Source organism: Thalassophryne amazonica, chromosome 4 (genome assembly GCF_902500255.1).
Source record: "Thalassophryne amazonica chromosome 4, fThaAma1.1, whole genome shotgun sequence".
NCBI lineage: Eukaryota > Metazoa > Chordata > Actinopteri > Batrachoidiformes > Batrachoididae > Thalassophryne > Thalassophryne amazonica.
The window spans coordinates 17,698,980-17,724,473 of NC_047106.1; the positions used below are offsets into that span (position 1 = coordinate 17,698,980).

The window sequence follows — 25,494 nt, forward strand, 5'->3', positions numbered from 1 at the left end:
TACTTCATTTACATCAGTCTTTAAGAAATACAAACAATATGGGACACTGTCTGGAAGAGGCAGCTCTGAAAAACTGTGACAGTGCAAGAGGACTAACGAGGAAAGCCATCAAGACACTCAGACAACCCTGAAGAAGTGACTGGCATCTGTGGCTGTGACTGCAGAATTTATTGTGACCTAAGTGAAATAAAAATAAATAAAAATACTAAGGTAGCAATTTGTGAGAAGAGTGACAGGACTTGGCTAGGGATAGGGAAGAATGGGATGAGCTGCTTGGTTTGCTGCCACTGTGACCCAGACCTACATAAGTGGCATAAAATGAATGAATGAATGACTTTGCCTGTGGACATTTCAGAGTTAAAGGGAGGTGAAATGAAAAGATATAATAACTTAAACAAAATAATTAGGCTGCCTAATAACTCCAAAACCCTTTAATTAAGTTGGCTCAAGTTAATTAACCTTGTTGAGGACAAAGCAAGTCAAGTGTACTAAACCACTTAACTAAAGTAACAGTATCACTAGGACGTTGACCCGTGGGGAACCACGGGCTCTCGATGAGGTCGTCTGTACTATATACGGAGGACCGCTGACTTTTGGGGAAAATCTGTTTACAGTTATGGTAGATTTTTTAAATATTGACAGAAAATTTCTTGGCTTTTATGAAAGTCTTTATTGAAGGTTTAATCTGTTTTCACTTGTGTTCAATTTTTTTAAATTATTTTTTCATCAATAAACTTTTCTGAGGCTGCCTAACCAGTACAACGTTCCATGTAAAGAAATTATGAATGAATTAAGTTTTATATTTGCACTGTGACAGCGTTCACATTAGATCAAATTTCTTTTTTATTTTTTACTTTTGGCCTGTGTGAGACACTGTTGAGACAAAATTCTGCTGTTTTGTCCGGCGTGCCAGCATGTTAATTCTGGGTTTGGGGTCACATGCATACAGAAAACGTCCAGATTTGAATCTGCTGTCTGGGATGGACAGACTGATGAATTCTGTCAGGTCTGAAGCAACATCACAGGCTTTTATTTTGGCTCTTATTGTGGAAGTGCGACATAAGCAAGCTTGCTATTTTCAAAAATGATTTATTTCTCAAAAAAATATTGCTCGGATCGCTTTGTTGTTTTCACGACTTGAATCCTCATGAAAAAAATACATAGGTATGCCAAATGACGACAGTCAATTCTTTCTGGATTTCAAATGAAGCTCTGGATACACAAAGACACAGAGGCTACTTGCCTGATAGCGTTTACTCAGTAATGAGTTGGAATAACTTAAAAAAGATGTATGCAAATTCTTAGCTTAATTTTTTTAGTTCAAAAAGTTGAGAAGTATATTTTTTCTAGTGTCCATCAGTATAGAAAACAGAGAGATGGAAATCTATTTTTTCAGTCTGTAACATCAGTACTGCCTCACATTCGACCTTGATGCCAGCGGCTGGATAAAGGACGGGACATCCTCCGGCTGTTTGGCTGCAGCATCCTAACTGTGAAATAACGAGCTCCCAGTATGAAAGCTGCTCGTCCTATTAGCGCCTCATGTCACTGAACCGCTTGTCAGACACAGTTACACAAAGAAATGCTGCAAACAATTACACAAGCAACCTCAGGACATGTAGGTGGTTAAAATGAGGATGCAGACACTTACCTCCAGGACTTTGGGGCTGCCTTGGCGGCCAAGTGTGCCCAAGATCAAACCCCATCTCTGGGCCAAACGGGCCTTGTCAACAGCTTGGAGCCTCAAGGCGCGCATGGCACTGTGGTCATAATACTCTCTGGAGAACACCTTACTGTATGGATCATATCTTTACAGAAAAAAATATATATATATAGTCAGAAATTGAGTTTGTGCACTGAGCTAATTTTCAGGTACATACACTGATTGATGGGGAACCCAATCAGGAAAAACCTCAAGTATGACAGGAGTTTGGGTATCTTAGAGGAACTAGTTTATTTATTTATTTTGAGCACTAATCACTTTTTCATCAATGCAAGGGATTTACTCGAGATTAAAATCTTGTTTAGGAAAGGAGGCTTTGATTTGTGTGTTGATGTGTACATCTACAACTACACAATTTCACTTTGCATACAAACAAAGCTCATCAAAACACAACTTTATCCTCGTTAAGTATCATTATCATGACACTACAATGAGGTGAGTGATCATAATTGCAAAGAGTTCATTAATCTGAATAGCATTATAATACATTTTCACCACATAGAGGATGCTGTTACATAATTCAACAGATAATCATTAATGGTTTTTTAAAGTGTCTGCAAACCTTCTGACTTTTCTCCCAGTAATTATAGTTTCCAAACTTTCCTAAAACTGTTCCTTACTTTTCCTTCCTTAGCTGCTTACAAACACGACAGTTGCATTAAATCTGTAAGTGGACATGATCTTAACACTTCAAACATATTTACTGTATGTACATCAGGGTTCAATTTAGGGTTCGTAAATCTGCAGACCCCTTGTCATTTTATCCAATTTCTCCCTGGGACTAATAAAGTATTCTGATTCTGATTTGATGGAGTCTCCCTTCAATCAATGAATTTTGATCTTCAAATGCAATGTACAATTCAATACCACCCACTTATCTTTCCTGCATGGTATGAACAACTTATTGTCAATTGTTTTCACTTCTAATTCTCAGAATAAGCTGCTGCAATGTCTTTTTTTTTTTTGTTTAGTTTTGTTGTTTTTTTGCAATGAAATTGCAGGAACAAGTGAAATTTGCAAAAAAGTTGGAGTTATTATTTTTGTATAAACCATTAAAAATGAAAGGGAAGTTGTTCCAGTGAGACATCTGATTGAAAACTATTCTTTTTTTCTATATGGGTATCACAGATTTTTGCACTCCCTATTATCAGTATCTGGCTCCTATACAGGCCAACGAACCTTCAACAACCTGCACAGTACCATGTGGTACTGTACACACCTTGAGTGTACGGCTCACTGCTAGCTTTCACATGACGCTGGCCTGATTATCATCCTTTTAGTCGCAAGTGCAAAGTTAAACCCAAAACCATTTAAAATTAGAGACGAGGTTGAAAAATCCCACAGTGCCCCTTTTATGGTGCGTTCACACTCTAACGATCAACCCAGTGTTTGCCACAACCGAGAATAAAAAGTTTATTAACTTCGACCATTGCTAAGATCTGCCAGAATCTGCAGGAGCTAACTTGAGGTCAGTCAGGCAACGTTGATTGTTGTCGTCCCTGGAAATATTTTCAACAAGCTTAAAATCTTCAACATTCATGTTTAAACACCAGCAAGAGTTGAGCTCCACTACCACTACACCACCATCGCTACCACATCTTTACTGCTCCGTTCACCTCTGTCAGCTAAAATCAGAGGCCTGACTGGATGCACCACTTCCTCTGCATCCCTTGGGAATGAAGAAATATGTAAAAATATCAAGAAATGTGAACGAATATGTAGAAGCTGTCTTGACGATGCACTGGCAAGTGAGGAAATCGCAGTTATGTCGAGTTTATATAGGCCCGTCACCTCATATCACAAACTGTCGACGATGAGCTACACCTCTGCTACCAGCTACCAATACGCCCGCCCTCTTATGGTGAAAGCTGAACTACGTCCTATAGTCAGTCAGGGGCCGTCGCCAAACGTCGAGCTCCACCAGTACAGTGTCGCCCTACGCTGAGCTACGTCAACCTGACTTAAACACAGGACATTTGGACCCTTGAAGTGAACCTTCTCCAGCCTTTCACAGAGACTTTTGACAACCTGCTACGTCATCCAACATCAGACACGTCACATCATAGTGTAAACGGGCCCTCAGTTTATCTTGTGAGACAAACATATAATATAGCAGAAGTCTGGGGGTGGGAGAGAAGTTAAGAACCCAATCCCAGTATGATGAAATGATTAAAAAAAGCAGTAACACTGAAAATAATCCGTTTTTTCCCAATTATATCAGAAGTATTACTGCAATGATTTCTGCAACAAAAGAAATACAATATTGTCATAATGATTATTATTCTTATTATCATTTTTAAACTTCCAGTTGATGTAACTTTACTGTACATTATTTCTCTGGAAACATCTGCTTTTTTGAAAAATATAAACAATTGGCCAAATTTTGTAAAAACAGGTTCATAAATGAATGAATCTTCAGTCAGTTGGGGTTAATATGAAAAAATCTTGATATGTTGTTTACCTGTAAGCAGGTATATCCGGGTTTGCAATCATGATGGACTCCAAGTGAAATCTTCCATCTCCCAGATAACTGGAGAGAAACACACATTCCAGCTCAAAGTTAGAGGTAAAGAAATGAAGTGCAACAATTAATACTGAGGGTATTTGCAGGAGAACTACAATCAAACATTTTTTTTAAACTGCTTCTCTTCAGACAAAAGTGATCCAAGCAGAAAGCCTCCAGCTGAGGTTCAGGGTCCCCCAGTCTCTGATTTCCGGAATGCAAACCCAATCATGTTCTGCACAGAGCGGGAAAGTCCTTCCAATTAACCCACAGTCCGCTGCTATGGGTTGACAAACCATAAATACACAGACGTGCTTGAAAACAAAAGTCTAATCTTACAACCCTCTGTGTGAGTCAGGCCAGGAAGAATCCTGCTGTTTGAGACCGAGCGAGGGCGCAGAGCTTCACCCCTCCTCATTAAAGTTCAATGTGTGTGATGCCTGCAGAGCCTGCACATGCACTTAAAACCACTAATTGGACACTGAAATGGAACCTGGGTAGTTTCCCCCATCCAAGATTCCTGGTGTCACATCCAAGACATCCTTTGTAGTCATATGCACCTTTTTCCATAACGAAAAGATGTCGTTTAAATACAATTTTACATACACTGTATGTAAAACTAAAACCAGAAAAAGATCATGTCTGTGGTCATGATAAAATATTTTTTTGAAACCACTGACGTAATAAAAAGGATTTTCTTTGGCTCTGCTATAGTTGCTTTCATTTCTATTCAAACAAGAGTCACTGGGAGATGACATACCCCTCACACCCACCCCGGTCCCCACAAATGAGTAATACGGCATGTCTCGGGGATCACCCAAGTGCACACTTATGCTAAATGTGAATGAAATTGGTCAACTGGTTCTTGAGATATTGTGCTAACAAGGGTGGCAATGACAACATTTTGAATAGCTTGCTGTGACCTCGTAAATGACTCCAAGGTCACCGTACTCGACTGGGGTCGGGATCACTGAAGTATCCACCCTTATGCTAAATATGAATGAAATTGATTACGTGGTTCTTGAGATATTGCACTAAAAAGCGAGGAAGGATGGCCAGACGGGCACGCCGATCACTTTATTATCCACCTCAGTATGAAACATGGGGGGGGGGATAACAAAGGATTTACAATTTCCACCAGTCTGATTAAAATTCACCTGGTCTGCAAACAATTCAGGATTTTGATGCCTGTTTGTGGTGACATCAGAGATAATGTGGAGGGCTTCTCAGACCCTCGAATGGCAAACGTGTTTGGCAACAGCATCAAAGAGATGAAGAAATGTGGTAGACCTTCAAGTGCCAAACACTGACAAATTGTAGGAGAAAGAACACGATGGGCACAACTAGTAAATAAAGACAACCACAGGACCTGCTAACATGAACTCGGTATGAAAATGGAAATATTTCACACAAACATTTTGCTGAATATCTGCTGGAGAGGTAAGATGACACTTACACAGATCTGCTGTGTCAATATGAACATTAGCTAATCTTACATTTTTACCTGGTTTGCCAAAAAGAACCAGTGGGGAAATAATGTTTTCTCAGAGCTTTTGTGTTTAAGAATATGTACCATATTTTCCAGAGTACAAGTCACATTTTTTTTTACTAATTTTGGAGGCTCTGTGACTTATACTTGTGATTTATATACTGAAACATCACAAGTGTGTTATTAATAATAGCACAGAATTATAATGACTATTTATAAAAGTTTTCCAGAGATCAAAGCACTAAACAAAATAAACTCCAATAATAAACGAATAAATACCAAGAATAAAAAGGACACAACAATAATGCACAAAAATTTCAAATTGAAGAGCTCATAACACGGAAAAAAGTGGGACTTATAGTCTAGTGTGACTTATATATGGTTTTTTCCTCTTCAAGAGGAATTTTTGACAGGCGCAACTTATACTCAGGTGCAAAAGTCTACAATGAAAAATACTGTATTTTTTCAAATTGGAAGTCAGGAATTGAGAGTATACTATAAATGCAGCATAAACTCTGAACATTGCGTATGCACACATGCACTTTGTCCTTGAGGTCACCTGCAAGATCTCACACAGCAAAATCACGATGTTCGCAACAGAACCCCCAAATTACTTGTAATTATGCAATATGTCACAGAAATAAAGGTACTTTATTGGAGGTACATTTAATCCCAAAGTAAAGTTTGTCAATTTTGGGTAAAACTGAAGGGGGCTACAGCTTTAATGCGTTCCCTCATATAGCTAATAGACGGGTCACCCAGGTTCAAATCCCAGCCTGAACGGAAAATCACTAAGGGACCCTTGAGCAAGGTCCTTAATCCCCTACTTGCTCCCGGTGTGTAGTGAGTGCCTTGCATAGCAGCACCCTGACATTGGTGTGTGAGTGTGTTTGTGTGAATGGGTGAATGTGAGGCATCACTGTAAAGCACCGTGAGCATCTGAAGCAGATGGAAAAGCACTATATACGTGGAGTCCATTTACCATTTATCAAATCAATGAGGAATCTACCAACAACTTTCAGAATTTTGTATATCTTTGTGGGATGATCAGGAGTCATGAGGAATGCCCAAAATTCTCATATTTTGGCTCACGTCCTCTTCATTACTGAGATACATGCTAACAAGGTTTCAGCTAATTAGCGCACCCGCATGATTTTAAATGCCCAAATCTCAGAGGATATAGCAGCCAGAGAGCTTGTTTGATGTCATTTAAAATTTTTCAAGCTCAACAAATCTCTCTCTAACATCTATTTCATAGCATAGCACACCAGAAGAAAGTTAGAACAATCTGAAGTCTTCAAATGTGAACAACCGCCCAAACATGTATCCTTCAAATTAGCTTATGATCTTAATATTATTTCTTGAAAATTTTGTGACGGGCACTCTGATAGCCTCTAAGCTATGATCAAATTTATTTTACAATGCTTTGCACTTTCATTTTTCTATTTGAAATTTCTCTTGGGAATTCCTGAAGAGGGATGTTAATTTTGTTAGCATGTACATATCTCACTAATTTAGAGGACATGAGAAAACATATGAGCGTTCTGGGCATTCCGGGTGGTACTCATGACAATACTCTGAGAGATGTCAGCATATTCTTCACTGATTTGAGACTTAATGACCTAGTAGCTCGCTTCCACAGGTAATGAGCTAGCTAATGGGCTACGTGCTGTCTCTGTTACACTAATGCGATAGAAAACTGAACAAAGACTACAACTCAAACAAACATGTTTCATGGATGCGTCCGTATTTATTCATGTTCAGCCAAATGTCACATCTTCCGTTGCAAATAAGCAGTTTCATACCAATTTTGTGGAGCACTGGTTTGGAGAAGGTGTGTGTGTGTGTGTGTGTGTGTGTGTGTGTGTGTGTGTGTGTGTGTGTGTGTGTGTGTGTGTGTGTGTGTGTGTGTGTGTGTGGGGGGGGGGGGGTGCCTTTCTCATTGTAAAAAAAAAAAAAGCCACAACAAAATAGCCTTGGTGAATCCAGCTTTGACACACGGCCAGCTGAGAGGAAGACAGACTAGCACGGCATGCGCATGCAGATTTCCCTAATTGAACATTCATAAAAGCAGCTACAGGAAGAGCCACAGTGACTCTGACAGCCTGGACAATGATGCAGAACCACAATATTTAGCTTTTAAAGAGGCTGTACTGCGCAAAACCACTTCTTAATCTTTTACAGTGAAATACGTTTGAGGCTTCGTGTTAAACACTGCAAAAGTAGCACTGAAGTACAGTGCAAACTCAAGAAAATCCTCTGCTGCACCTCTTCTCTTTGCTTAGAAACATCCAAGCCCTAGAGACGATTATGGAGCTGACAATAAGCCAGCTCCACCTCAGCCACAGTCATCCTCAGAAGAAACTGCCTCATTCAACTCTCTTCCCTGTCGTTGTCTTTCCTTCTTGACTCTTTTGCTCTTTGTCAAAATGCTCTTAATGCTAAATTCTGTGTGCCTTTGCGTTATGCGGCACCCTATCTTCACATTCACATCTTAATATTCTTCCTTTCCAGGCGGGACCGAGTGCAGCGGCAGCAAAGAGGAATGGTCGACTGAAGATTTCACATACTTCCTTTTAATGAACTTTTCAGTTTCTGCAAATACTTTTATTCATTGCAATAAAGAGACAGACGAGGCTCGTTCTGCTGTGTGAAGAAATTAATTAGGCATGAGAGACTCCTACGCTCATTACTGCCCATTTTGCCTTTGCTGATGAAGGTTACAAAGAAATGTCCTGACAGCTTGAACATGTAACGTTTAGTTTGAATTCGGACTCATCACCACTTTATGTTCAATAAAATAATCAGAATTTGTTATGTTATTATTAGTCCATGGGCCAAGCAGGTTTTCGGTACCACTTAAGGTGACTAAACAACACTTAGAATCCAGCCTCAGTGTATCATGGCCTACACAAAAACGAATGATTACCATCCCAGGGTGGTAGCTGTAGCTAGGTAGGGGTCAATGAAGAGTTATACAGAGGTCAAAATTTAAAAATGCTCCAATCACATTGAAAACTGTATCACATTATTTGTCTGATCATAACAATTACAAAAAAATATAGTTTGGACTATCTATGATGGAATGTTCTGGAGTTATGACATAAAAACAGAAAAATGGTGACAAAGGTCAATTTCAGTTTGTACAGGGGTCGAAAGTTAAAGTTGCTCTGATTTCAGTAAAAAAGTATGCAAATTATTGTTTGGGTTAATAGGGTTCTAATAAGGAATAGTTTGCACCATCTGTCATGCTTAGTGATCACATTACAGGGTTACATACGAGGTCTGTTAGAAAAGTATCGGACCTTATTATTTTTTGCAAAAACCTGATGGATTTGAAACACGTGTGCTTGCATCAGCCAACCTTGAACCTTCGTGCGCATGCATGAATTTTTTCACGCCTGTCGATTGCGTCATTTGCTGGTAAGCAGCCTTTGAGTGAGGAAATGTGTCGTGCTCTCGGTGGATTTTCATTGCAAGGAAAAAGACGGAACGATTGGAGCAGCGCCGCATCAAATTTTGCCAGAAACTGGGCGACAGCCAGGTCGAAACCATTCGGAAGATTCAGACGGCTTTCGGTGATGATGCTATGGGCATCACACAGAATAAGGAGCGGTACAACCGGTTTAAAGACGGCCGCACAACAGTGGAGAGCGAGCCACGCTCCGGTTGGCCATCAACGTGCAGAAATCACCAGATCATTTCCAAAGTGTACGCTGTGGTGATGCAGGACCATCGTGTGACTATCTTAGAAACTGTGGAAGAGGTGGACATCAGCACTTTTTTTCGGCACATTCCACTGTGACAGAAGATTTGGTCATGAAAAGAGTGGCAGTGAAATTCATACTGCTGCTGACGGCGGAGCAAAAGCACCTTCATGTTGCTTTTGCTTCTGACAGATTGTTTGTTGCTGTGACGCCACTCTTAACTTCACAAGGTTGTATACGCTTCTTTTATTTCTGTTTAGCACTCTTCTGGTTATTAATTGTATCTACTCTGAACGTTATTTAACAACAGTGCTGTTGTTAATCGCTAGCAGCATTCGCTAGCGGTTAGCATTCGCTAGCGGGTAGCATTCGCTAGCGGTTAGCTTTGGCTAGCGGTTAGCATTCGCTAGTGGTTAGCTTTCGCTAGCTAGGTCGACCCCTCCCCTCTCCATTGTTACTTTTATAGCTGTTCTTTTTTACCCGTTAAACACTTCTGTTCGTTTTTCAGTTGAACTGCTGAGAATTTTAAGTAATTATTTTACTCGTGTGTAAAATCTTAGGAAAGGCTAGCATTTTCGCTAGCGGTTAGCTTGTGTTAGCTATTTAGGACCCCGTCATCATTTTTTCATTTCATTTTTTTACACTCATGTTAGTTAATTAACTGTTTAGTGTATTTTATAGCTGCTGCTTTTTTACCTGTTTAATACTTCTGTTAGTTTTTCAGTGTAACTGCTGTGAATTTTAATAAATTTATTTGTGTCTGTGTGAGCCTTAGGAGTGGTTAGCTTATCCATTATTGGTTAGCTCGTGTTTGCTTGGCTACATTCTACTTTACTTTACGTAAATCCTGCGTGATGTTGGAAGATAGGGTGGCCCTCTTAGAGAGCCGTGTCCGTAAGTTAGAGCAGCTTCTTAGCTCAGTGGAGTCAGAAGTTACGGGCACTCCAGATGAGGTTAGTGTTGGGCCGGCAAGCAAGCCCATTAGCATCAGCTTAGAAACGCCGGCTGTGGAGGACGGCTTTCGGACTGTGGAGAGGCGGAGGAAGCCCCGTAGGGCTTGGTGCCCGGTTGTGGCACCCCAATCACACTCGCCAGTGCGAACTGTGAATCGGTTCTCCCGCTTGGATTTGCCAGATGTGAATTCTCTGAGCCCACAAGTGACTTCCACTCCTGTCTCCAGGCCGAAACACCGGACTTTAGTGATAGGGGATTCTATCACCCGCAAAGTCAGGTTACAGACGCCGGTTGACGTTAAATGTATTCCTGGGGCCGGAGCTCCCGACATTGCATCTCATCTTAGGGTGCTGACGCTGCAGAAGGGAAGACAGACGAAGGAACATGACATGAGATATAGTCACATAGTTATTCACGTTGGCACCAATGATATCAGGATGAAGCAATCAGAGGTCACAAAAATGGACATAGAGAGGACTTGTGACCTTGCCAGAAAGATGTGTCGGCATCGATTAATAGTCTCTGGTCCCCTCCCCTCCAGGGGTACTGATGAGGCGTTTAGCAGGCTGACATCATTAAATAGGTGGCTGGTGCAGTTGTGTAGACAGCAAGGCTTTAGCTTTATTGCTAACTGGCCTTCGTTCTGGGGCCGCCGTGGCTTGCTGATGCCGGACGGCCTCCACCCTACTGGGGAAGGCGCTGCCATCTTGTCTGCGAACATAGATAGAGCTCTACAGGGAGGGTAACATTAGGAATCTACAGCAGGCCACGGAGCAGGTGATTAGAGACCCTGCAAGGCTTATGACAAATGGGGGTGTGGAATCCATTAGCTTAGCGGGGAATTTAGTGCAGAAAATCCTCTATGGTGATAGTGCAGTTTATTTTCCAGGGAGGGAATTGCAACAAGTTGAGACTGTGGCCTGCTTCCGTACTCGTGTCCATAAAAATCAAAGAGGGATATGCTTTCCAAACTTAATACCCATTACTATACTGGATGATGTTGAAATTGAGGATGGCCCAGTGGTTGTTCCAGCAATAGCAAAGATTTCGTGTCTGCTACCTACAACGCGCGTGGAATGTCTTAAACCTAAACCTACTTCTAGGCATCTTATATATGCTACTCTGGAACCACCCCTAAACCCAAACAGTTCAACTGTCAACCCCACTGAGGTCCTTAGACAGGGTCTCATTAACATAAGATCACTGTCTCAAAATCATTGTTGCTCAATGATCTAATTATTGATCATCACTTAGATATGATTGGGCTATGTGAAACCTGGCTTAAACCTACAGCTGTCCTCCCCTTAAATGAGGCCTGCCCACCAGCTTATACATTTAGTCACGTCCCTCGTGATGCAAAGCAAGGCGGGGTGTTGCTCTAGGTTTAGCTTATTAGCTGTTGGGGGTTACGAATATCACTCGTTTGAGCATCTGATTCTCCGCTCTGCTCAGGATATTACACACTGCCAAGGTCAGAAGAATAAAAATCAGTCGTATTACGTTGTCACTGTATATAGGCCTCCTGGCCCATATTCTGAATTCTTAGATGAATTTGGGGCGTTCATCTCTAACTTGTCAACTAGTGTAGATAACATTCTGATCATTGGAGATTTTAACATTCATATAAATAAGCCTTCTGATCCCCTCTGCAAATCATTTTTGGAAATTGTGGATGCATTAGGATTTCGGCAATGCATTCGAGATTCGACGCACATTAGTGGAAATACGCTGGATCTGGTTCTCGCACATGGTATTGCTGTCACGAATATTGACATCATGCCTCTTACATCAGTGGTGTCTGATCACTCACTTATTAAGTTTACAGTTTCGCTGCCGTGTTTAGTGGAACAACAACCTTATATATCATTACGACGATGCATCAACTCCTCAACTAAGACTGAACTCGAAGCTAGACCGCCTGATGTCTTAGCTTCACATTTGACAAATACCCAGTCAGACTTTTGGATAGTTTAAACTCAGTGCTAAAAACTACACTCGACATGATTGCACCACCTGTGTTAAAACCTCGGTCCCCCAAATCACAGTCACCTTGGTTAAATGATTATCTGCGTATTTCACCTTGCGTGACGTGATGCTATCTTAGACTATAAGCATGCATTACTGGCTACAAAGTGGATTTACTACTCTGATTTGATCAACAAAAACAAGCATAACTCAAAGTTCTTGTTCGACACGGTGGCAACACTTATGCATGGACAACCACCTGTAGTTCACTCTCCTTTTACAGCACAAGATTTCCTGGATTACTTTGGGAAGAAAACAGAAGACATCAGGTTAAACATATCCCGGCATGCCTTAACCCAGCCACTACACTCTGCTATTGAGGTGGGCGCCACTACTGAGGTATTGCCTAGATTTACAGAATTTGAAAGTATCTCACAAGGCATGCTGACAAAACTTGTAATGTCAACAAAAAGCACAACCTGTATATTTGATCCTATAACCAACAAAACTGTTTAAGGACCTGTGGCCCACTCTTGGGCCGACTGTGCTGGAAATGATTAATCTTTCTTTAACTTCTGGATCTGTTCCTAAATGTTTCAAATCTGCAGTCATTAAATCATTACTTAAGAAACCTAATCTTGACCCTAGTGTATTGAATAACTATAGGCCGATATCAAATCTATTCTGGAAAAAGTGGTGTCACGGCAGCTCGTAGACTATCTTACTGAGAATAATCTCTTTGAGCCACTGCAGTCTGCTTTTAGAAAATATCATTCCACAGAGATGGCTCTCACTAAAGTGGTGAATAATCTTCTGCTCACAATGGATTCGGACACCACTACGGTTCTGTTGCTGTTAGATCTCAGTGCTGCATTTGATACAGTGGATCATCATATTCTACTTGATAGGCTGGAAAATCATTTTGGGATTACTGGGGGTGCCCTTGCATAGCTGACGTCATACTTGACCAGTCGTTCTCACTGTGTTTTGTACAGTAACACTACCTCTAACCTTAGTGACATGAAATTTGGGGTTCCACAGGGGTCTGTCTTAGGCCCCCTGCTTTTCTCTCTTTATATAGCACCCATTGGGCACATATTGTGGCGTTTTGGGATTACCTTTCACTGCTATACAGATGATAGTTATACATGCCAATAACTGCTGGTAATCTCGTTCATATAAAATCCTTAGAAGATTGCCTTGCAGCAGTGAGAAGTTGGATGTCTAGAAACGTCCTACTTTTAAACTCTGATAAGACTGAAATGATGGTTCTTGATCCAGTGAGACATCGGCATCAATATGACCAGTTAATGCTCAGCCTCGGCTCGTGTGTCATACATCACACTGACAAAGTGAGGAACCTTGGGGTAATTTTTGATCCTTCGTTGTCCTTTGGCCTCCACATTAGAAATATTACTAGGACTGCTTTCTTCTACCTGCGAAATATAGCGAAGATTCGTCCCATCCTATGTATGGCTGATGCTGAGACCCTGATACATGCATTTATCTTTTCTGGATTGGACTACTGCAATGTTCTATTTTCTGGTTTACCGCAGTCTAGCGTTAGGGGTCTCCAACTGGTTCAAAATGCTGCAGCCAGACTTTTGACACGAAGCAGAAAGTTCGACCACATTACATCCATTTTGGCATCCATTCACTGGCTTCCTGTCCCAGTGAGATCAGATTTTATGGTTCTGCTACTAACTTATAAAATTATTCATGGACTGGCACCTCCCTACCTCGCTGACATAATTAAACCTTATGCATACCTGTATATAGAGCGGGTTCAGGGGGTTCAACCGAACCCCTCTCCCCCGAGAATTCTGCTGATTTTTTTCTGATCTGGATATCAACATTATCTATTTTCTTTTCATTGATAATAAGCAACAAGCACTAACTGTTACGCAGCTATTATCACACACCCTCAAGTTTCAATTTCCTCTGCCAGAGTAATCCCTTAACCGATGAAAGGGGAAACCGCTAGATAAACTTTTCCCATGGGAGTTGAGAATTTTTGCTCCCTGGTCACTATCCTCCTCTGATATCAAACAGATTAGTAGGCTTGTAAATACCCATGTAGACACACAATTACACTTGTCTGGTTTGTAAAAACATGTTTGTATGTATAAGCTGAGAAATAAAGGGAGCTTCTCCTTCCTGTTGCAAATACTGTAAAAGTGCAAATATTCGCGTGGGATTTATTATGCGAATTTTGCGAGTTAAAAAAGGTCACCAAATTAAATACCGCTATTTTAATACATAACGTACATATACGTACATATTCATAATGTAAACGCGAATATTAATACCGCTAAATACGAGGTTTGTTAGAAAACTATCCGACCTTTTTATTTTTTGCAAAAACTATATGGATTTGAATCATGTGCGCTTGCATCAGCCAAGCTTGAACCTTCGTGCGCATGCGTGAGTTTTTTCACGCCTGTCGGTTGCGTCATTCTCAACCGACAGGCAGGTATAAAGTTTGCATTAATGTTATCTTGGTTCATCCTGGGTGGTTCTTATGGCAACTGATCCAATCCCAAGCAAGGACTATTTGTATATAAAAATGTATTTCCTAAAATGATACATTTTGGGTTTCAAATAAAATTTATGTAGCTTTTTACCCCTCGAAATCCTCAAAAAGCTTCTGCTTCGGGGGGCTTCGCCCCCCTGAGCCCCCCACGAGGGCGTTGCCCCTCGACCCCACCGGGGGCCCTGCAGCCCACTGGACCCCCAACTCAAGGATTTGAACCCCCCGTTTCACATTCCTATATACGGCCCTGTTATGTACCGGCCCGAGCTTTACATTCTCAGCGTGCGGGACTACTTTGTCTACCTAAGGTGAATAAGAAGTCTGCGGGTCACAGAACTTTCTCTTGTCGTGCCCCTGTTCTGTGGAATGATCTCCCTGCATCAATAAAACAATCAGATTCTGTGGAGGTTTTCAAGTCCAGACTTAAGACGCACTTATTTTCCCTTTCATATGGCTAGCATACTGGTACAGTTTTGTTTTACGCTTTTTACTCTTAATTCATTTATTAGTAATTGGAGCGGGCTGTGGCCTCAACTTTACCTAAATTCTGGGGTCTTTTAGTGAAGTTTAGGGCTAGTGGCCGGCGATCACCTTAGTATTTCTCTGTTTTTCTTGTTGTTTAACGCTGGCAAATTATACAGTATTTTTTGTCTTTCTGATGACTGATTCTGTTTTTTCTCTCTGTTTAAGGTGCAGCTCCATCCAGAGATGGGAGTTGTATTCGTGTTGACAATCCTCCTGTCCTGTGCGCCAATAGCATTTCTTGTATATTCGTCCGTGAATTGTTCTGTGAATTGTTCTGTAATTAGTGTCTGCAGCATGACCCAAGCAGAGGGTCACCCCTTTGAGTCTGGTCTGCTTGAGGTTTCTTCCTCAGAGGGAGTTTTTCCTTACCTCTGTTGCTCTGGGGGTTGGTAAGGTTAGACCTTACCTGTGTGAAGTGTTTTGAGGCAACTCTGTTGTGATTTGGCGCTATATAAATGAAAATAAATTGAAAATAAATTGAAAATGTTGAAGTCTCACAGGACATACTGTGACATGCCCACCTCTTCCACAATTTCTCGGATAGTCACGCGACTGAAAAGTCACGGAAAGCCATCTGAATCATCCAAATGGTTTCCACGTGGCTGTCGCCCAGTTTCTGGCAAAATTTGATGCGGCGCTGCTCCAGTCGTTCCGTCTTTTTCCTTGAAATGAAAATCCGCCGAGCGCACAACACATGTCCTCACACAAAGGCTGCTTACCAGCAAATGATGCAATCGACAGGCGTGAAAAAATTCACGCATGCGCACGAAGGTTCAAGGTTGGCTGATGCAAGCACACGTGATTCAAATCCATCAGGTTTTTGCAAAGAATAATAAGGTCCGATACTTTTCTAACAGACCTCGTATGTAACCTGTCATAGAATCCAATAAATGTCAACCTTGTTTGACCTTTACTTTGGAGACCAAACAGTCAACACAGTCAAAGCTATTCCATTTATTAATCCTTTTATTTCAACCAATACTTTGCATCATTTTTTACTGAAATTGGCACAACTTTAACTTTTGACCCCTGTACAAACTGAAACTGATCTTTGTCACCATTTTTGCTGTTTTTACCTCATAACTCCAGAACATTCCATCATAGATAATTCAAACTATACATGTTTGGAATTGTTATGATCAGACAAATAATCTGATATATTTTTCAATGTGATTGGAGCATTTTTAAAGTTTGACCTCTGTGTAATTCTTCATTGACCCCTACCTGGCTACAGCTATGACCCTGGGATGGCTATCATACATTTTTGTGTAGGCCATGATACACTGAGGCTGGATTCTAAATGTTATTTAGTCACCTTCAGTGGTACCGATTACGTCAAAATTGATGACTGGTTCATGGACTATATAGGTAGTCAGATGACTCAAGTCACAATTTGGTCAGAAAAGCCTCTCAACTCAACTCAACCTTTATTTGTAAAGCACATTTAAAACGATAGCGGTCAGCCAAAGTGCTGTACAAAAAATAAAAATGGGCACCAAGTTACACACAACCATAAGTAAATAAGTTAATAATAACAATACGATTGCAGCAGGCAATAAAATTAATAAGAACAGAATAAAATTAGAATAAAGCACAAATATAAAGATGAAACTGCTGTGTGGGCCGCTGAAGAGGAGGTACTGCTGGCCCACCACCACCAGATGGCACCCTGCTTGGAGTGCGGGCTTCAAGCATGAGAGGGCGTCATAGCAACCGGGAGTGACGGCTGTCACTCATCATCAGCACCAGCTGTCACTCATTCACAGTTCATCACCACCACCATAAAGGCCGGACTACAACTCCACCTCCCCGCCGAGAAATCAGCCACTAGAGAGGTATTTGAAAATTGGAAATGAACCGTCAGATCATACATAGCACACACTGGGTGAAGTGACATTCAGATCACCCTCTGCGTGCTATGTATGATCTGACGGTTCATTTCACCTGGGACAGCCTGTCAATGTGCATGCCATGCGCTCGCTCACTGCAGCCCGTCACAACAGCGATATATGTTTTTATGTATGTCCACGTGAGGATAGTGAGCAGACATGCGCGTCACAGTGGACAGTTGTTAGTTCATGTCTGTCAAAACACAGTAAGTGTTCCCCAGCTATGACGTCCACAATCAGAGATCTCAACAGCAGCTGCTGTCGGTGGACACGCCCCCTGTCAGTTCATCACACACACCAACCTGTCACTCTGTTTCTGTGTTATGTGATCATTATACCCTGTGTGGCGCTTCTGCCGCGAGGCGGGGCATGTAGCATCCGGGCTGTCCGTTCGTCCGTCCATCCGTCTGTCCTGTCGCAATTCGTTCGCCGCAACGTAGCTTCGCACCTATTGCTCACAGAAACTTCATATTTGGTGGGTACATGCCTTGGAGGAGTACTTCGCATGGGTTCAAAGGCCGGGGACCTTGACCTACTTTTCAAGGTCACCAATGGTGACAACTGTCAAATCCTTCGCCACAACATTGCTTGGCACCCACTGATGCAGAAACTTCATATTTGGTTGGTACATGCTTTGGAGGAGTACTTCGCATGGGTTTTAAGGCCAGTGACCTTGACCTACTTTTGAAGGTCACCAATGGGCACAACTGTCATATCATTTGCCGCAACGTAGCTCGGCACCTTTTGCTCACAGAAGCTTCATATTTGGTGGGTATTTGCCTTGGAGGAGTACTTTGCATGGGTTCAAAGGACGGGGACCTTGACCTACTTTTCAAAGTCACCAATGGTCACAACTGTCAAATCCTTCGCCACAACATTGCTCAGCACCCATTGCTCGCAGAAACTTCATATTTGGTTGGTACATGCTTCGGAGGAGTACTTCGCATGGGTTTCAAGGCGGGTGACCTTGACCTACTTTCCAAGGTCACCAATGGTCACAACTGCCAAATCCTTTGCCGCAACGTAGCTCAGCACCTACTGCTCCCAGAAACTTCATATTTGATGGGTACATGCCTTGGAGGAATACTCCACATGGGTTCGAAGGTCGGTGGCCTTGACCTACCTTTCAAGGTCACCAATGGTCACAACTGTCAAATCCTTCGCCTGAAATTTGTTCGCCACAATGTACGTCGGCACCTATTTCTTGCAAAAACTTCATGTTTGGTGGGTACATGCCTTGGAGGAGTACTTCGCATGGGTTCGAAGGCCGGTGACCTTGACCTATTTTTTTTTTTTAAATTACCAACTTTTTATGGTCACTGTTGGCCACCTCCTCGAAATAAATACAGTGTCAATCTCCAATTTTTCCACTGTGTATCCCAGTTTACATCAAACACATGAGGGTTCAACCAAATACCTACCCCACACATGTACATATTACTGCACTTTACATGGAAAATAGTACTGCGCGCTGGGCATTTCATGATGAATGTCTCTAGTTTTCTTTTAGTTATTTGTTATGTAACTGTAGGTAGGTAGATAGTGTAGTACTTATTAATATACCTGTCCTGGCTGTGGTCTTTGTTTGTAATGTGACATGTCATGTGCACTGTAATGTGACATGTCATGTGCACTCATCCAGTTGTCAGTGTGCTGCGATCAGCTGACAGGTGACTCACTGTGCTGTGTGCGCTCTGACGTGGCTGTCCGGCCCTCATGTGATCATGTCTGTACATACATATAAGCATTTTATGCAAGTGTGCACCCCCCCCCCCCGCATGCCACATGTGTAGGGGGTAGTGGGGGTAGCGGGGGGTTACACACATATGCACATGCATTTTTCAGGGGGGGGGGGGGGCACGACACATGCCACACTCATGGGGGCACATAGACAAATTTCACATCCAGTTCGAAAGTGATCGTCTGCTCACTATTTTCGTGCTAATAGTGCGAATGGCCACACATTGTCTACGTGTCAAGTGAGCGGTGTTGGATGTTCATGTGTGTCACCTGGAATTTGGCCGGCACCTGCCGTGAGAGGGATCGAATGGGCTCTCACAGGGCACACTCTGTCTTTCAGCTACTAGTGTGCACAAATAGTTGCAGTGACATGTGTACGAGGTGTTGGAAGCAGCTCCGATTTTTCATGAATGGCATGCAATTCCTCCTTCATGCGATAGTTATCTTAAATCATGTTATGTGTGAAGCGGTCTGAACAAGCATTATCACAATTGGTCGGTGGTGTCAAAATCTATACTGTAGGCCAAATTTACATAATTTATACCGTCTACCGCATATACTGTGCACCCCTATGCGGTGTGTACCAAAAGAACTTACAAGAAGTCAGCGGGTCAAAGAGCTTTTTGTTATCGTGCACCCGTTCTGTGGAACGGTCTTCCTGCGACCGTGAGGCAGTCAGAGTCCGTGGACATTTTCAAGTCAAGACTTAAAACCTATTTTTATTTTCTTTCTTATGAATGAATGGAATAATGATGATAATAATAACAATAATAATAATAATAATAATAATTTCTTTATAAAGCACTTCAACACCATCCAAACAAAGTACTTCAGAGAATAAATTATTTATAGGCAGATTAGAACAAGCACCGTATTTTCTGGAGTACAAGTCACGTTTTTACTAATATGGAAGGCTCTGCAACAAAATAAACTTCAATAATAAAAACATAAATGCCAATAATAAGAGGTAGACTTCAACAATGCACAAAATCCCAAATTAATGAGCTGATAATAATGAAAAAATGTGCAATTTATACTCCGATTATATATGGGATTTTCCTCTTCAAGAGGCCTTTTATAACAGGTGCAGTGTATACTCTGGAACAGTGGTTTTCAAACTGTGGGGGGGGGGTCACAGGCGCCAGAGTTCTTCAGAGGTGGTGCAAGTGATGGGTACTTTTCTTTTCGAGAATCGTTAAGTAATGATTCAATCCACCGACATCGACAGTCTTTTTACTTAACGATTCCCTTATCGGTCCTTCAGTGCAGCTGTTGTTTTTGAGGGTGTTTTATTGGGAAAATGACAATTTCTCTATGTTCATTGCAGACCCTGCAGCGGGTCTGTAATCAACTGCTTCTGCAGCGGCTGTTCTTGAAGCTGTGCTCCAACCCACTGCTTCATTGGTTCATTGCTTTGCTGCTTTTCAAAAGCAGCAAGCCTGCTTCGTAACCCCTCTCAAAGCCATTTAAAAATGTCAATCATGAGTCACGTTTGTGTGGATTAAAGTCACTAACTAGTTTTGTGAATTGTTCTGTAATTTATGTCCGTAGCATGGCCCAACTAGAGGGTCACCCCTTTGAGTCTGGTCTGCTTGAGGTTTCTTCCTCAGAAGGAGTTTTTCCTTACCACTGCTGCTCTGGGCGTTAGTAAAGTTAGACCTTACTTGTGTGAAGCGCCATGAGGCAACTCTGTTGTGATTTGGCGCTATATAAATGAAAATAAATTGAAATTGAAAAAACTAACTATGACTCTTGTCTTGTTGTGGGCAAGAAACAAGAATCGTCCTCCGTTCCATTTGCACAGCTCCAAACACTGCGCCCCTCTCTGCCGAGTCAAGTTAAAGTCCGGCCGGAATTAATAACTTCAAAGTGAATCACCGTTTTAAATGAAATGACACCTCTTTCCAAACGCTGTAACACAGACAACAAACAAAATACAACAGCCTAAAATGTTTTCCTCCCACAATGAGACATCCTGTGTTCTTTATGAATTACACTGATGTTGATGTGCAGTACAGCCGGCTGTAAGAGCTCCGCTCAGAGGCTATGGAGTTACATTCATGCCATTAATGTCTGAAAGGAAATGCTTTTGAGAACAACTACAGATTTTGTTTGTTTTTAGTTTTTCCAGAGATCAAGGATCCAGTGACCAATTTCATATTTATTTACTTTAAAACTCAGTAAAATGTTATTGACATAGAAAATCTGTAAAGCCTACTTTTAGTACACAGAAAATTCACAGGATAAGGAATCAGATTGCTAAGCGGAATCGATATATAACCCTGTTTGAATTAATATTATTTACGTTAAAATGTGTTAGTTATGCCAAAGACATTTAAAATCACACAGAGATGTTTAAATGTTTTTTAAAAACTGATGTTTAAAATATGACAAAAGGTAAGAATAGAAAGTTCTTTCAAAACATGAAAATTTAGTAAGGTATATCTTATATATTATATTCCAATTCTAAGGTGGAACTATGCCAGTATACAAAGGTATATCTAAATATCTAAAAAGGAAGAGTAAAATAGGAGAGTAGAAAAGAGTACAGTAGAGCCACTTAGGTGCCTGGTCTTGATTAAAATGTTTACAAAGGCTGTAAAATGTGTAAATGCATAGACAGTTCCAGCTATTCATTTGTTCTCTGGGGGCTCACTCTCCCACACTTTGAAAACCCCTGCTCTGGAAAATATGGTATGTTTTCAGGCTAGATTTGAAAATGTCAATAGAGCTCAAGGACCTAATGTCAGCCAGCAGACTGTTCCATAGCAATGGTGCATGACGCACAAATACAAAAGATCAACCACCTGCTGTATTCTTCTCAAACCTATATACGCACTCAGCATGCTGGCCCCATGTGATTGCAAGGTGTATCCATATAAGCCGCAACACAGCCATGCAAACTCTTGAAAGGCAGGTTACCAGTGCAGAGATGCCAATGCTGGCGTTATACGATCAAACATCATGTTCCAGTCAAAATTCGAGCGGCTGTGTTCTAATGCTTTTCAGTGGCAGACACAAAAACAAAGCGTTACAACAATCAACGAAAACCTGCCCCCTCTCTCAGCCCTTTCTGGAGCCAGTTGGGTCCGCTGGCCTCTTGGCAGAAACTAATCAACAGATTAATGGGCATAACTGCCAGCTTCAGCCCTAAAGCTGTACAGCTGTAACTTGGCGTGTATGTGCAGAGACACAGGGAGGGAAGAGAGCGCATGAGGCAGAGAGCGTACTCGATCTCAAGCAGAGTAATCGATTCTCACTCCCATCACACCCTGCTTTCCTCTGCTCACATCAAAGACAACGCACATTGGATTAGTAGGTGAAGCACACACTAACCCTTCCATTTTACACACACACACACACACACACACACACACACACACACACACACACACACACACACACACACACACACACACACACGCAACACTTACATCTCTCACAAAGTCTGGTCTCTGCACATTAAAGCTTGTCCTTGTGCAGCGGTTGTAATCTCATGCACTGGGAGGTTTAATCGCACGGATCAGACATACTTGCCGACGCACCTTGATGTAATTACGGCTGACGAGTCTTTTAAACTTGCTGTGCACATCACAACACAAAAATCTGTTTGTGTGAAGAGGAGCAGCAAAACTGCCCAAAACTGTACAGGCAGCACAAGCACAGCATTGATGTGAAAACACGGAAATGCTATGTGTAGACATAAACATGCAGCTACCTACTGGGTGCTTTTTGTTTTTCCCAGTTTGGTGACATGCTGCATGGATCATTAACCGCAACGGTGAACAAGCCAATAATAGACGCTGAGACTTTCTTCAATATGCAGAAACACGGCGAGCTTGTGAATGCATTGTGATCGGTTGGAAAGAGCCGAGACAATCCGTCTGACTTTATAGCATTCCAAGCATTGCACAGTGTGAAGGTATTTTTAGCTCTGCCGCTGAAGATCAGCAATTGACTGTTTCTCGGCGGATGTAATAGAAGCTGGTTCTGTTGTGCACCACAGCACTTCCGCAAGCTGCGGTATGACTGGTGTGATGTCGTAATGATTACTCCTCATGTTAAATCAGTAGTGACGGGAATGGCAGGGCTAATTATGGGTGCTGACGGAGCCTGGTTATATTTGGTCATTTGGATGTTTCTGCTAACAAGAAGTGTGAGTTAGCTAAGAATTAAACTGTGAAGTGGAAGCCACCAAGTGAAGGTGGAAGCAGAATTCTTACATGATGGCACTGACATGGCGGTCCAAGCGTGGAGCGGTGCAGCCCAGAATTTCTCCGGGAGACAGAGGTCGACACTGGGGCACCAGCACGTCATAATCTGGTTTAAGGGCGGCACTCACAGCCTGCAGCGGGCGGAAGAGACATAATAATTCACATAAATTGTTGTTACAGAGTTGCCTGGTTCAGAGATGCTCTCCAAACACTCAACTAACAAGGGTACACTTCAACAAACCACATGAAACAAGTCCTCACTTGTACACTCGGTCTTTAACAAACACAACAATCAATACACACTGTCAGCATATAACTCCCCAAATTAAAAGGGCATGTGATGATGGAAAACACTTTCAGAACTGCTGACCTTTGATGCACCAGATCAGTCGAAAATGCAACTTTGTTTTGCTTATGTAATATCGCATAAATGTATTTATACATCTGGTTCACAGCCTTCTTTGAGATCTTGCGGCATCTTTCAACTGGACCATGCTGCATCACTTGAGGTTATGCCAGATCATTGCTTCACCCACATTGTAAAAAAAAATATTTTCCAGACAATTCGGCCTCGAATTTCTCATCTTGGATCAAAATTTTTCCGCAATTAAAAAGAACAAGAAAAAAAAACAAAAAACAAAAACAAATAAGGTCACAGGTTTATAACAGGATAGTTTTTCACTTAAGGTGGCAAAATAGCTGAGGTCAGGCATGTGAAATAGGGTTAGCTGGCTTCCCGAAAACATCACTGTTTTACTTATAGGCCTTATTTTCTGACTGTCCACAGCTATAAGACTCAAATAAAATGGTCATAACTCCACACAACCTAGATGAAAGGATTTTATATTAATTTAGCCATGAAAGAAAAAGGCAAAGGAGATGGTTGAGCAAGGTATGTTGTGAATGGGTCTGTGAAAGAGAGTGTTTCTGCACAGAAATGTGCCAAAAAAAAGACAAACTGTTATTTTCTGAATGATAAAGCACTGTACAGAGCACTGTACAGAAAACCGCTGGTAAAGTGCCGGGGAGTGTTTCATGCTAATATTCCTTTAAAACAAAAAATGCTGCTCATGATATTTGTTTCTGTGAAAACGATAAAATGGTAAGGACAACATTCCAATGCAAATAAATAAATAATAAATAAATGAACTGCATTTATATAGCGCTTTTCCATCTGCATCAGACACTCAAAGCACTTTACAAATAATGCCTCACATTCACCCCAGTGTGAGGGTGCTGCCATACAAGGTGCCCACTAGACACTGGGAGAAACTAGGGGATTAAGGACCTTGCCCAAGGGCCCTTAGTGATTTTCCGGTCAGGCTGCGATTTGAACCGAGGATCCTCTGGTCTCAATCTCAACGCTTTAACCACTAGACCATCACCTACCCATGGTGATAAAAGCACTCACCCTCACAACATCCATCTAGTCTGTCCATTCTGCTACCACAGATGAGCTTTTTGGTTTCCATTTGTGTGATGTGTCAGTTGACTGTATATGGCAAAAACAAAGCCCTTTTTTCCACCTTACTGGTCATCAGGGTCTATCTGATTGGTTGCCTGAAAAGCCACTGCAGTGATGGCACCAGAGCCTTTCTGAAAAGTTCTAGGACTTTCAATTTAAAACACTCAAAAAAGGAGACACACTCCGAAACCCAAATAACACAGTCACAAGCTCAAACAAAACTATGGGAAGGATTGTGTCTGGATGCAGCAGGCGCAGACCCGTCGTCCGTCTCTCTCAATGTAAGTGTGGGTTTGAAGTTACATGTCACTTCAGATGAGCTTGTCTGCCAGTTTGTTTCAACTCCAAACCCTTGGTCTGGTGGAAGCCAATGTTTGTATTCAGTACAGATCAGCTCATGCATTGCTTAGTCAGGAAACGCACACATATACACAAAGATCCATCACAATTTCCCAGAACTGGGGTGATGTCAACAAATGTCTGTTTTCTTCTGACTAAGAGTCAAATAGTCACAAAGACAGAAAACACTGGAGGAACTGGAGCCCAAGGTGTACTGAATACTTTAGTGGCTCAACAGCTAATCAAACACCTATTTTTTTAATGAGGAAACAGACACAAATGGCATGAAAATACAACAGGAATGGACACAAACAGCAGAGACAAAAGGAAATTAACAGAGACAAGAAGAAAAAAGTGGAACGTGTCAAAAGAGATTAAAGCAGCGACTGCAACAGTGCAAAGAAAGAGAAATGTCACAAAAGATAACGTTGAAACCTTGGCCTGAGCG

The 25,494-nt window shown here is 41.7% G+C and overlaps 1 protein-coding gene across 3 annotated transcripts in view; it reads right to left on the minus strand.

Annotated features, from left to right (window-relative positions):
- Positions 1-25,494, minus strand: part of dph1 (diphthamide biosynthesis 1) — a 275,495-nt gene that overhangs the window by 95,783 nt on the left and 154,218 nt on the right. For 2 of the 3 annotated variants that reach the window (XM_034169158.1, XM_034169156.1), the window contains exons 6-8: positions 23,252-23,370; positions 4,185-4,253; positions 1,652-1,808 (exon numbers count right to left, since the gene is read on the minus strand). In XM_034169158.1, coding sequence (XP_034025049.1) covers positions 1,652-1,808; positions 4,185-4,253; positions 23,252-23,370 — 345 coding nt within the window. Of the gene's footprint in view, positions 1-1,651; positions 1,809-4,184; positions 4,254-23,251; positions 23,374-25,494 lie in introns of all 3 variants that reach the window. The other variant, XM_034169157.1, reaches the window with a different exon arrangement.